Raw genomic sequence first — 14854 nt, 5'->3', positions numbered from 1 at the left:
GATCGCCGGAGCCCAGCAGGTCGAGGCTGCGGTGGCCGGGAGCGGCCGCTGCCCTCCAGCTGGGCGACAGAGTGAGACTCCAACTCAAAAAACAAACAAACAAACAAACAAAACTTAGCTGAGTGTGTAGGTGCACGCCTGTAGTCTCAGCTACTCGGAAAGTCAGGCAAGAGGTCGAGGCTGCCATGAGCACCCCAGCTCGGACAGCAGAACAAGACTGTCAAGAAAGAGTGGGAGGAGAGAGAAAGAAGAGGGGGGGAGAGAGAGAGAACTTCAGATGCCCTGCCCCACGCCAGACCTAAATAAGACGCTGGGGCGGGCGTGTCCAGCAATCTGTGTTCCCTCCCAGGGACACGGCTACACACCTGAATTTGAGTGAGCACCACTGACCCCAAATAACCTGGACAGGTAAGGGCCTAGGAGTTAAGCACCCTTAGATACAACGTGTCACGAATTTTTGTTTGAAATGCCAGTAAAGGCCTGGCTCTGTGGCTCAGCCTGTAACCTCAGCGCTGTGGGAAGCTGAGGTGAGTGGATTGCCTGAGCCCGCGGGTTGGAGACCCGCCTGGGCAGCGAGACCTCATCTCTACAATAAATCAAAAAATCAGACGGGCGTGGTAGCGCATGCCTGTCATTCCGGCTACTCGGAAGGCTGAGGCGGAAGGATCGCCGGAGCCCAGCAGGTTGGAGTGGCCACTGCACTCCAGTCTGGGTGACAGAGTGAGACTCCAACTCAACGAAAAAAAATTTTTTTTAAATTTATTTGTTGTAGAGACAAGATCTCGCCAAGTTGCCCAGGCTGATCTCGAATCCCTGGGCTCAGGCAATTCTCTCGCTTCTGCCTCCCAAAGTGCTGGGATTATAGGCGTGAGCCACCACGCCTGGCTGAAGGTAACTACTTTCTTTTCTTTTTTCTTTCTTTCCTTTTTTTTTTTTTTAGTTTGAGTCTCACTCTGTCGCTCAGACTGGAGTGCAGTGTCACGCTCCCGGTCACTGCAGCCTCGACCTGCCAGCCCGAGGCGTCCTCCCGCCCCAGCCTTCTAAGTAGCCTTAAGTACAGGCGCGCGCTACCACACCCGGCTGATTTTTGATTGATTGTAGAGACGAGGTTTCGTCAAGTTGGGGGGGGGTGTCTCTCTCTCGAATCCGCCGGTTTAGGCAATTATTTCGCCTCGGGCTCCGAAAGTGCTGGGATTACAGGCCGAGCCACCAAGGCCGGTACCTACTTTCAAAAATTTTTTATATTACTAGCGCATGGTTAATTATTAATTCATGATTTTCCTGCAGAGTTTCCTTTAACTTTTCTGGTGTCTGCAAAGTTATAATGAATTCGTCTTCGTATGACTTTAAGAAAATATACTATTTAGAAAAAGCATTTTACTAGAATTGAATAAACTGTCAAAATCATTCTAATAAATTTATTAGCAAATAAAACTATAGTAAAATATTCTCAATATAAAAGTTTTAGGGACGGATGCGATGGCTCATGCCTGTAATCTGGGCACTTCGGGAGGTTGAGGTGGAAGGGGCTGCTTGAGCTCAAGAATTCAAAACCAGCCTAGACAACATAACAAGACCTTGTCTCGATTAAAAAAAAATTTGTTTTAAAGATCGTTTAATCTCAGATTTTCATCAAATGAAGTGATATTACAGTCATCCCTCAGTATATGTGGGATCTAGGGCCCGTTCCTATACCAAAATCCATATATGCTCAAGTTCCGCAGTAGGCCCTGCATAAATGCAGGTTTCAAATACCGAGAATAATGTATTTTAGATCCACATTTGGTTGGAAAAAAGCTGCATATAAAGCCGGGCTCGATAGCTCAGCCTGTAATCCCACGCTTTGGGAGGCTGAGGTGAGTGGATTGCTCAGGCAGGTTCGAGACCCGCCTGGGCAACTTGGCGAGACCTCATCTCTACAATAAATCAAAAAATCAGCCGGGCGTGGTAGTGCATGCCTGTAATTCCGGCTACTCAGAAGGCTGAGGCGGAAGGATCGCCGGAGTCCAGCAGGTCGAGGCTGTGGTGGCCGGGAGCGGCCACAGCACTCCAGTCTGGGCAACAGAGTGAGACTTCAACTCATTAAAAAAAAAAAAAGCTGCATATAAGTGGACCCATGCAGTTCAAATCCGTGTTAAGGGTCAACTGTATATGGTTAAAAAACATAAGCTCCAGTATCACTGTGTGAAACACACACATTTAATGCCTGACATGGTGTTATGAACTTGTTTTACAAATGTAAGACAGCCTGTGACTTGGCATTGACTGTTTAGTGACTGAAAAACCTGACCAGATGAATTAATGCAGGATGTTCCCAACTCTAGTAAAGTGTCTTCAATAAAGTGTAGCATAGTGAATAGATGGTAGTAGCTAGTAGATAAAGGTTAATGTTAATTTCTGTTGTCTTTTTATTCTGGATCTAGAGACAAAAGTACAAGCAAGAACCTGGAACAGAGTTTGGTTTCTATTATCCTTAACAAAAACAGAAGGGTGAGGTTGACATTTAGAGTGTCAAAACATGGATACAATAAATTATTAAAAGAAGTACATTTTAAAAAATCTTACCTAATGGTAACCCCCTCGGGTCCCCTCCCAGTGTGGGAGCTTTTCTGTCCTCTCAATAAACCCAGCTTTCTCACTTAAAAAGAAACAAAACAAAAAAAATCCTACCTCTGTAGTATTAGGTTAGCTACAAATGAAGATTTATGACATACTATTTCCTAAGGGAATACATTTAAGAGCATTTTTTGAGTTGGCTTTAAATTGAAAGGCCAGGGCCAGGCTTGGTGGCTCAGCCTATAATCCCAGCACTTTGGGAGGCCGAGGCCAGTGAATTGACTGAGCCAGCGGGTTCGAGACCAGCCGGGCAACTTGGTGATTCCAACTCAAATAAATAAATAAATAAATAAATAAATAAATAAAAATAAAGCGAGGGGCTATATATTTGTTAAGAAAAAAATTAATGAACTGATGAATATTTATCTTGTGCACACAGGACTATAGAAAAAAAATCTGCTTACAAGAAGGAAACAGTGATCAATTTTCTGCTTAACAAATACTTTATTCAATCTCTTGCCCATCTAGATAACTTAGCCAAGGCTAAGTTCTAATCAGACTCTATGAATTAAGAATTACAAATCAACTGAAGAAAGTAACACCATTTTTTATTTGATTCAAATCATTTTAATACACAAAGCTAATTTATTATGTACAAAATAAATGTACATTCTTAAAAAGTATTAGAATACAAATTTCCAAGGGACTAAAAAGTGCAAAATTTTCAATTATTATCTTCAATCATGCTATACAGAAACAAACATTAGCTCATATACACATACTGAATTTTTTTTTAAAACAGCACTTAATGTAACAAAACATACATCTTATGTATTTAATTTTTAAACAAGGAAGGAAAGAATGTATTGCACCAAACTAACAGTAATTATGACAATACTAATCAAAATTATTTATACATATTTATTAAATCTAAAACTTGCTCAACTTCAAAACCTTTTTGGGGGGCATACAACTATCTACTGAGTTACAGTTTGCACAGTCAATAGTTGGCTATAAATAAGGCTTAATATTCTCTTTTTCATGGTCAATTCCAGTAGCATACATGAGAAGGAACATTTTAAGATAAATACACTATGTTTTGAATCCCTTCAATATTTAAGTAGCAGCACAATTTCCAAGTACTGTTAAAAACAAGACATTCTGAATTTTCAGCTATCAGTCTCTGAATTGGCTATGTGCATATACTTGCATTCAAGTCATTGTCCCTCTGTAACACTGACATACTCCCATTTAATCTGATTCCCAGACAAACTGACAAAAGAGATGAATTAAATGTGTTTGATATTTTTCTGCCTTAATGGACTCACTTCTATAGAAATGAATCTATTAGAAAATGGCTGTCTGGCCAGAAATCTGATTACTTTGTGCTATGTTCTTTCTCCAAGTCTATAAAAGCAAACAGCTGGGGGAAGGAAAGCTATACCTGTTAAAAGTTTCTAAACAGAACTGACCACTCACATAGTTTTTCTAAGAAGTTTATTTATATAAAGTTAACTATAAAATAAGCAGTTCGCCACAAAGAAATGTTCAATGATGGTGTTATATAAATAAGTCTTTGAGAGCAGTAAAAAGCAGAATAGGGAAAAAAGGTACAAAAACGAAAAAGATCTTAACAGTAAGATCTACTGCTTACATGCCATAATTTTGGAAGGATTATAGAAACTATTATAATCAAATAACTAAAAAGCTGTCTATGAAAAACAGTCAAAATTCCAAAGGAAGAAATAACATTATTCTCTCCAATTCCTATGTAAAAAAACTAAGAGGCCGAACCTTTTTTCAGTTGTCTGACTACCAATACCAGGATCACTTCTTAAATTGTTTATTGATATAATTTTAATATTCTGAAGAGTAAATTATTTTTATTACAAATATTTTTCCTTTAAAATACAAGAGTAGCATTTATGAATTTGTAGGTTGAGCCCATTAATTTATAAAACACATTGCTAAGTGTGGGAAAATATCACCTAAAAAAGGAAACATCAAAAATAGCATTTTAATGTTGACTAGTACGCTACCAGGGAACTTCTAGTTTTAATACATCTTAACTCGAAATATATTATTACCAAAATAAAACTTTAAAAGGACCAATTGGAATAAGACTTATTTTTTTTAAAGTTTATATTTTAATCAATAAAATGTTTTTTAGATTCCACTTAAATTATAATTTTTCTTAGTCTTACATTATTACAATGTTACATTGTAATAGTATTACAAGCAGCTAATCACTATGTACACTCAGAAATAATCATAAAGATTTAAATAATAAGACGGCGCCATCATATAAGTAGAAACTCACACATACACTCACCTCCACTAACAGTCAACTTTGAACAGTAAATTGGTAATGTTTGTAATGTCAAAGTTATGTTGTTATTATGGTTATATTTGCAAATTATAAGTTTCCAAGGAAAAATATGAAAAAAAAAAACTGTACCATGAAAAACAAATGTTGAATTAGTGACTTTCTATTTTTTATTTTCCTTCTGAATTTTCAATTCATAAGCTATGGGCATTAAGATAAAGAAAAATATTACTGAGTGTGTCTTTTTACTTATCACTAAAATCATTAGCTCCATAGGTCCAAATCCTGCAATGTATTTAGAAATCACTTAGACAAATGCCAGTGAGAAAATCACCTAAGGAGTTGTGTCTGATGAATACTATAATCCATCAGAAAAGTAGCTTATAATATAGACACTTTTATACAAGGTTTTTATACTGAAGAAAATCACATAACTCATATTCTAGAATGGTCTTACACTTTTTTTAACACAGAAAAAGTAATCACTTTAAATTTAGGCCTAAATATCTTAAATGTTAATGCTTATTCCCTATAACACCTATGGAAAAGTGAAGATTATTTTTATACGGAGGCTGTACTCACAAAAGACATCAAAAGTAGCACTTGGAGAATTTACCCAATGGTTTTTAGTTAGGAAAATTCTATTGATTTTAAGCTTTAGGCTACAAGAAATCTACTTCTATGTTTTAAATTTAGCATGTTACTATGCTTTTTATTCCTTGAAATGTTGCCAAATTCAAGTGTACGAAACATTACTGATAGTTACTAGGAACTAACATTAACAAACAGACACACTTTTTTGGAGGCAAATATTAGTTATAATATTCAAATGTGAAAGTTCTGAAGGCAGTTTATGATAAGAAAAATGGAACTGAAAAGAAAATTTGGTTGTTTCTGCAGGATGCAAAACAAAAATACTAAAGCCACTTCATGCAAATTTTAGATAAAAATGTCTCTCAGGATAATGATTATGCCTATTGTCGGTTTTTTTTCTTTCTTTTTTTGAGTTGGAGTCTCACTCTGTTGCCCAGACTGGAGTGCAGTGGCATGCTCCCAGCCACCACAGCCTCCACCTGCTGGGCTCCAGCGATGCTTCGCTTCAGCCTTCCAAGTAGCTGGAACTACAGGCGCGCGCTACCACACCCGGCTATTTTTTAAAAATTTATTGTAGAGATGAGGTCTTGCCAAGTTGCCCAGGTAGGTCTCGAACCTGCAGGTTCAGGCATTCACTCACCTCGGCCTCCCAAAGTGCGGGATTACAGGCTGAGCTACCGAGCCCAGCTGATTATGCCTATTTTCAAATAAGTCTGTGAGTATTTGATCTGGTTTATAAAAATAAATGGACATAATTTCTATAGAGGAAAATATTTTAAGATATAACATGTAATAATCCCAAGACATAATTTTTCATACTAAGAATATCAAGTAAAAACATTCAGAAAAGAAGGCACTGCACTGTGACCTAGACATCTGTATGTTTATAAAATTTCATGGACAAGTCTGATCTTCAATCTCCATTAAGAACCACTGGGCTAGAAAATGCTAGACTTACATTAGTCAGGCTGTGGCATAGTATTTTAAATATATTTAATTTTAATACTATTTAGATAGCATTTTATAGTATTTAATAGTATTTTAAATACTATTGAAATGATGACTGACAACACTATATTGTTGCCTAATGTCATTAGGAAAAGCACTATGACTCTGATAGACACAGGAAAACTACAGAACAATGTTCTGGATAGAGTCAAGTATGAAATAAATTAAATGTTGAGTTTGTAGAATATATAAATTAGGCAAAAAGAATACTAAGGATGGATATTTGTTGAGAGTGATAAAAATGTTTAAGATTGCTCACTTACTGGGAAATAACAGATTCAGCTGTTAAGAGAAACAATACCTAGGATAAGCTGTGAGTCTGGCTGATAAACAAAAACAGGTTGATTTAGAAAGTAAAAATAATATATTTTGTTTCTTATATCCCAGTCAAAAACTATATCCTAAAGATTGATTTAAGAATCTATTTACATAAAACAGGTTTAAGAATATATGAGAAGAGACAAATTTTTACACCCAACCTCCTATGATATTACATATTATACATTATTTAATATAATAGTATTTACATTTAATGTAGTCCAGGCATTTGCATCTTTTCCTTGGAAAAATGGTAAAGACAATGCTACTCACTTTATAAATATATAAAAGGAGCCAATTTCTTTAAGTTCAGTTACAAGATTTCCTCACTGATTTCTTTAATAATAACAATATAAAGCTTAAAGGCAACGATCATGTCTCTATCACAATTAAATAAAAATCTGAGTCCAAGTTACCAATTTTCTCTGCCTCCTCCTATTCAAGCAAAATATAAAATTCTTAGGTTAAGACTCACCCTTCAAATCTAAATTTTAATTATAAGGACACATTTATTCCTTTGAGAAACATAAAACTGATTTTCAATACTAGAACTGTGAAGGATAACTTTGATAAGCGCTAAACAGAAAAAAAAAGGAAATTTCATTAGTGTTCCTTGCTAATGACAAAATACTTGGCATGTTTTCTTCTACGAAAGAATGCACTGACCTAAAAGAAATTGATAGAAACTTCTTTATAACAGATGTGAGTTTTACAGACTAAAAAAAAAAGACTTTAAACTAATTGGCCAACCTTTATTTTTATACATCTCCTGATGTTCATGTCCCATGTCCTTCTCTGAGTCAACTGTATTTAAAGAAGCGAGTTGTAAAAATTTTTTTAAACTTTTTTAATTCTCTAAGTACACACAGCTATTATATGATTTAATATGTAACCCCAGTTTCCGCAAGTAAAATAATTATCTTAGTATAAATCTCTCCCCATCACCAGGAGCTGAGATTTTTTATTTCCATCATTACCACTGTCAAGAAACAAAAACACAGATGAAAAGTTCTACAAGGATGACAGACTATAACAGCAAAGCTGAGATATTATATTAATCGACTGCCATGCCATGCTATCGGTAATTCCATAATGATACTGTTGATTTCTATTATACAATACAGAAATAATTTCTATGGATAACATCTAAATATACTAGAATCCTCTAAAGTACATCTTTCCAGTGATTTTATTTAGTGATTTTTAATTCAGCAGCTATACTTTTTATAAGTAATATATTCCTCAGCTAATAGTTCTACTATATTTGCTTCTTTAATAGACAAAATTTATGTTCCATTGTTCTAGGCTGTTGCTAGTATCCTCAAGGATTTTTCTCAAAATTCCGCATTTTTGGTCTTCATTTTTTTTAAAAAAAGTAATATAAGGAATAATTCCACTTCTCTGAACATCTAGTATTAGGATATTTATTATACCGTGAAAAAACTTCTTATATATGCATAAAACAAATACTGCTTGTTTCAGTGCCTCCACCTAAAAAGCAGCACAGTAAAACCCTATAAAGTTAGAAACTTTTCTGATTATGTAAAATTTTTATAACTCATAAAGCATCCAAAGTAATGTCCAAATTCAAGTTTTGATTTAAAAGTTTCCAAAAAGTCAGTATTTTAAAAACCAATCATGTTAGTTCTGCTGACTTGAAATCTCCTTTAAAAAAAAGAAAGAAAAATAAAAAATAAGCCAGCCACTGTGTAACTACAGGTGGAGCACTGAACTAGAAGTAAAATAAAATAAATGAATAAAAGCCAATCTCACTTATAAATCATAATTATATCTATTAACTTGTTTTGAGACTTTTTTCAATACAAATTCCACAAATACTTAGAAAAAGAAATCTTCACATTTACGTATGTTCTATTTTATACTTCCTGTGCCAGTTTATTTCAGAATAATTTACCTAAAACATAGTTTTTTTTTCCTGAATAAAACAGGATTTTAATTTATTGGAAAGAAAGTTCTTCTATAGCTTTTTATTAGCCCTGACTCTCATAACAAATCAAATTTATTCAAAAGTTTCCCTAAACAGAATTCTTTATTTAAAAATTCTTTTTTACTCATAGGATTATAAAGAAAAGGACACTAGATACTGTGGTCAACAAGACCAATAAATTACAAAAGGAAAATTTCTTCAAGATCAATTTAGAAGACAATTGAATATAAGGAAACCTATGATTTGTGGAATAAAAAAGATATTATTTTAAGAAGCTGTTATGGTAAAGTCATTAAAAAAAAAAAAATCACAGATCCCTTTAAGAAAGCCAAGCAACCATTCCTTCCTGAAAATGCATTTAACATGCAACATTTCCACACAGTTTCAGAGAATTTGTAAATTTCCCCAAACTCATGGAATCTCAGATTAATAACAGTGGTACTTGTAAAACCTCTCTGACTTAACTCAAAAGATAATCTTATAAAAAATCTAAGTTTAACAATCTCTTTAATTCCAAATTAAATCAATCATTCTTTTACTTTAAACCCTTAAATAAACAAGTATAAGGTAACACTTAGCTATGTATAATAAAATAAGCTGTAATCCTAAAAGATGCACATAACATGAAATAGAAACTTTTTTAAAATTACTATATCTAAATGACTGCCAAAGTATGTATATCTCTTCAACTCAATCATCAATCACACAGATATAATAAGTACAAATGTAATATATTTGAGTATTACTGCTAACTCTTTTAATTAACAGAAGAAAACATAGTATTTGCCAAGAGATTTTGAACTTTGCAAATGTAAATTGTGCCACAGATGCTAAAGAACCCATCTGTCAAAATCATAATGAGCATTTTTGCTTAATTATATTATTAATGAAATACTTCCATAGAATGCATTCCTAATCTCTTTTTTCCTACTCAATTTTTATTACTAAAGGATAATAATACATCTTAGTAAGCTCTCATTAGTAACATGCTAAGTAATAATGGAATTAGCTAATGTACCAGTTTTGATATCCTTATTTTAATCTTACTATGCAAACCTGGAGCTTTTACTGCGTTTTGAAAATCCAATTGTGCAGCAAATGCCTTTAAAATATTACTTCCAATCAGGAGTTTCATAAATAAATTGATATATTTTTATATGGTACTCAATAAATAAGAAAATTATTAACTAAAGATGTTTAAAGACAGGTCTCTCAACTGTCCCATTATCTGTACTCTTTTAATTAGATATACCTTACATTTTGCCATTTAGAATAACAAGCCAACTGAACCTAATTTCATTTTAGAACTTTGTTTTTTAAAATGGATATAATGGTCTTTAGAAATGGGCTTCTAAACTGAATCAAATGGATTTTCTCGAATCCATCTTAGTGGAGACCAATAATTAGTTCATAAGAATAGATTCATTAACGTTAACCAGAAGTTTAAAAAGTGGATAATAATACAATTTATGTACTTATATATGCCATAGCAAATTTTGGCAATCCCCAAATGATTTTCAGGGATAAAACCCTTGCAGCATTTCAGACAGTTGAGAGATATAGTTAAAGTGACAAAGTAATCAATCAAGTTTCAGATATCCATGACAGAAGTTGGAAATAATCATCACTTGGACTCTTGAGTATTATATTCAGTTTCTCCAGCTGATATCTGGCTGAGCCGCTTGCTAGATCCCCACAGCTTTCGAGAAAGTTGACTTGAACGCATCTGTTTAAAGTAATCCAGAGAAATAAAGAGTAAATGTTAAAAAAAAAGAATGAAATTGATATATAAGACACTGATTTTGTATAGTGCAGAAGAAATGCATTTTGTTAGCAGATTAACATTTTAAAGATTATTGATTAATAACAAAAGACCTCTACATTAATTATGTCTATCATTTTAGAAAGTTCTAAGGCCAACGTGTAAATGTAAAAATTAACTGTCCCAGCTTCATTAAAATAAACTCAAACTATACTTAAAACAAGACATACAGATTTGGGAATTTTCTTTTCTTGTATTTGCAGTCCAATTAATGCTAACCATAAGGATAAGAAAGTAAAATGCTTTGATGAAAATAAATTTTAAAAAATTTTGATAAGATTTTCAAAAAATATTTAATCATAGGATGAAAAGCAATTTAGAAAATAAGAATAGCAAAGCATTCTTACATTTGAAGGTAAGAGTCATATTTTGTTCACCATTAAATTTGCAGCATCTATCACCTTCCCCAGCATATAACAATATTAACAAATATTAATTGAATCAGTGAATAAAAGTCCTTTAAAAGTGTTTACACATCTAGGTATGGCAATAAAATCCATGATCTTTTGTAATTATTTTCCCAAGTGCAGTCTATTTTTAATGGTGATTCCTCTTCCACCCTTTTTTAATGGTCACTTTTTGGATATACATTTATTGGACTGCTAAAAGACAAGCTTTGGCTGGGCACAGTGGCTCATGCCTGTAATCCCAACACTTTGGGAGGCTGAGGGGAGAAGACTGACTGAGCCCAGGGGTTTGAGACCAGCCTGGGGAACATGGTGAGACCTCATCAAAAAAATTAGCTGGGCATGGTGGCACATGCCTATAGTCCCAGTTATTTGGAAGGCCGAGATAGAAGGATAACCTGAGCACAGAAGATCAAGGCGGTGACAACCGTAATTGTGCCACTGTACTTATATCTGGGCAACGGAGTAAGACTCTGATTCAAAAACAAAATAAAACAAAACACAAAAAGACAAGCCTCATACAAAGATACTAATGGCTGTGGCATGTTTGTTTTGCATTTTTATTTCCAGTTGTATTTTATGCAACATTATTACCTTACCATCTGATTTGTAAACAAGAATTTCATACTGACAGAATAATACATAAGACTGGTATATAACTTAATATATGTTAATCAAGATTTTGATGTTTTAAGTGAAAATAGATTTTGAAATGTGTTGATAAATTTTGATTTATTTCATATTCTACACAGTCATATATATATGAGTTACATTTTTAATTATGCATGACACTAAGTACTCAATTTACTAATGAAGATATGTAATTTAGCCAACACATCCTTTTTTTTTTTCCAAGTCAGAGTCTCACTCTGTTGACCAGGCTGGTGTGCAGTGGCACAATTTTCACCACAACCCCAACTTCCTGGGCTCAGGAGATCATTCCACCTCAACCTCCCCAGTATCTGAGACTAAAGCTGGGACTATGAGCGTGTGCCAAAAATAAACCTGACTTATTTTTTTTTACTTTGTGTAGAGACAAGGTCTCACTATGTTGCCTGGGCTAGTCTTGAACTACTGGGCCCAAGTGATTCTCCCACCTCAGCCTCTCAAAAGAGCTGGGACTACAGGTGTAAGCCACCACGCCCAGCCTGATACATCGATAGAGGTAAAACAGATCAAAAACACTTTCATGTAACAATTCTCATATATACAACACACATATGAGAAATACCCCCAAAAAACTCATTGTTTTTTTAAAAAATTGTGTATTAGGCTGAATGTGATGGTTCACACCTATAATCCCAGTCCTTTGGGAGGTGAGAAAGCAAGAGGACTGCCTGTGCCCAGGGGTTCAAGACCAGCCAGGGAAACTAAGTGAACCCTCATTTCTACAATAAATCAAGAAATTAGCTGGGTGGCAAGGTGGCCTGTAGTCCCAGCTATTTGGAAGGCTGAAGTGAAGAATTGCCTGAGCCCAGGAGGTTGAGGCTACAGTGACCCGTGATCATGCCACTGCACTTCAGCCTAGGCAACAGTAAGACTATGACTAAAAAAAATATATACATATATTTTTTTTTCACGTTTAATCTTTCACAGTACTCTCCATTTGACACATTACACCAACTGAGATGCTTTATCCACTGCTCAAAACAAAACAGTTTTTGAACATGTCCATTTTGTCACATCTTTTTTTTTTTTTTTTTCAGTTGGAGTCTCACTCTGTCGCCCAGACTGGAGTGCAGTGGCCGCTCCCCGCCACCGCAGCCTCGACCTGCTGGGCTCCGGCAATCCTTCCGCCTCAGCCTTCCGAGTAGCCGGAATTACAGGCATGCGCTACCAGGCTCGGTTGATTTTTTTGATTTATTGCAGAGATGAGGTCTTGCCGCCCAGGCGGGTCTTGAACCCGCGGGCTCAGGCAATCCATTCACCTCAGCCTCCCAAAGGCGCGGGATTACAGGCTGAGCCACCGAGCCTGGCTATTTTGTCACATCTTTTAGTTCTTCTCCCATTTTTTGTTTCATCTCTTCCACATCGGCAAAATGTTTCCCTTTGATGACTTTTCTCATCCAGGGAAACAATAAAAGTTGATGGGAAAGATCGGGTGATTAGGGAGGATGGGATACGAGGGTCATGCCATTTTGGGTCAAAAACTTCTGAACACTCAGTGCGGTGTAGGCAGTTGTGCTCGTAAATCACTCATCATGAAATGGGCAAACATGTTGACAGAATCTCCATGAAAATATTCACTGAAGCTTAATGCAGCCTGTCACAACACTACATGGTACACTGATGCCAATGGATTCCAAGAACACTTATCTAGCAGAGGAAGCCTGTACTAAAAGGGGCCTACTCTCCAAAAAATAATTCTGTACCTCCACACACACACTATACATAACATAGATTTTATGTTTTGTAGATTACATAAATCTCTCAATGAGGGCAAATTACCAAACTTAATAATATTACAAAACATTAATTTAGTTCTATAAAATAAAGCTTCTTAGGGGCTTTTTACAATCAATTTTTAAAATAAAATGTATGCATAGTATGGTCATTTCAATTTAAAAAATTCAGTAAAATCAGAAACTTACCTAAGGTGGGAGGAGGGCAAGCAAATTTAAAAGGCAGTTGAGGCCAGGCATGGTGGCTAAAGCCTGTAATCTCAACACTTTGGGAGGCCGAGGTGAGAGGATTGCCTGAGCTCAGGGGTTTGAGACCAGCCTGGGCAACTTGATGAGACCTTGTATCTACAATAAATAACAAAATAAGCCAGGCTCGGTGGCTCAGACTGTAATCCCACGCCTTTGGGAGGCTGAGGTGAGTGGATTGCCTGAGCCCGCGGGTTCGAGACCCACCTGGGCAACTTGGTGAGACCTCATCTCTACAATAAAATCAAAAAAATGAGCCGGGCGTGGTAGCGCACGCCTGTAGTTCCAGCTACTTGGAAGGCTGAGGTGGAAGGATTGCCTGCGCCCAGCAGGCGAGGCTGCAGTGGCCAGAAGTGGCCACTGCACTCCAGTCTGGGCGACAGAGTGAGACTCCAACTCAAAAAACAAAAAAATAAATAAATAAATAAAAATAAGACTGGCAAGGTAGCATGCGCCTGTAGTTCCAGCTACTTGGAATGCTGTGGTGGAAGGATCACCTGAGCCCAGTGGGTCAAGGCTGTGGTGGCTGTGAGCGTGCCATTGCACTTCAGCCTGGGCAACAGGGTTGAGACTCTAACTCAAAACAAAACAAATCAAAACACAAAAGGGCAGTTGAGTAAACAAAAGAAATTAAAATGCACTCAAAGAGTAAAGTCTGAACAGTGTTTTTGTCTTTTTCTTTCCTTTTTCTGGGGGTCTTATTCCCCTGTTGCCCTGTTGGCTGGAATGTAGTGATACAATCATAATTCACTGCAAGCCTTAAACTCCTGGGCTCAATCAATCCTCTCACCTCAGCCTCTCAAGTAGCTGGGACTATAGTTATACTTGGCCACACCCAGCTAATTTTTAATTTTTTTTTTTATACCAAGTCTCATTATATTGACCAGGCTGGTCTCAGACTCTTGGGTTCAAGTGATCCTTCTATTAGAATTACAGGTGTGATCTAACACATCTGGCTTTGTGCAGAGTTCTTACATAATCCTCACATTAGTAGAAGATAAGAGGGTAGCATTTATCTGAGACATTTATTAATCAAGAAACTCAGTGTAAAATGGCAACGTGCTTAAAATGTTTTAAGTATGGTGGTTTAGCCTGTAATCCTGCGCCTTGGGAGGCTCAGGTGAGTGGACTGCCTGAGCCCGTGGGTTCAAGACCTGCCTGGGCAAATTGGCGAGACCTCATCTCTACAATAAATCAAAAATCAGCCAGGCGTGGTAGCATGCGCCT

General features: G+C 36.0%; 1 protein-coding gene across 1 annotated transcript in view; it reads right to left on the bottom strand.

Moving 5' to 3' along the window:
* Positions 1 to 10284: 10284 nt before the first annotated feature.
* NBEAL1 (neurobeachin like 1) overlaps positions 10285 to 14854 on the bottom strand; it is a 211707-nt gene continuing 207137 nt past the window's right edge. The window contains exon 56 of the mRNA XM_008073238.2: positions 10285 to 10476. Coding sequence (XP_008071429.2) covers positions 10375 to 10476 — 102 coding nt within the window. The 3' untranslated portion in view covers positions 10285 to 10374. The remainder of the gene's footprint in view (positions 10477 to 14854) is intronic.

This window comes from Carlito syrichta, unplaced genomic scaffold (genome assembly GCF_000164805.1).
Source record: "Carlito syrichta isolate Samal-C Ts95f unplaced genomic scaffold, Tarsius_syrichta-2.0.1 Scaffold315782, whole genome shotgun sequence".
Classification (NCBI taxonomy): Eukaryota; Metazoa; Chordata; class Mammalia; order Primates; family Tarsiidae; genus Carlito; species Carlito syrichta.
Note: the sequence above shows the minus strand (reverse complement) of the source record. Positions and strands in the feature narration are given on the sequence as shown.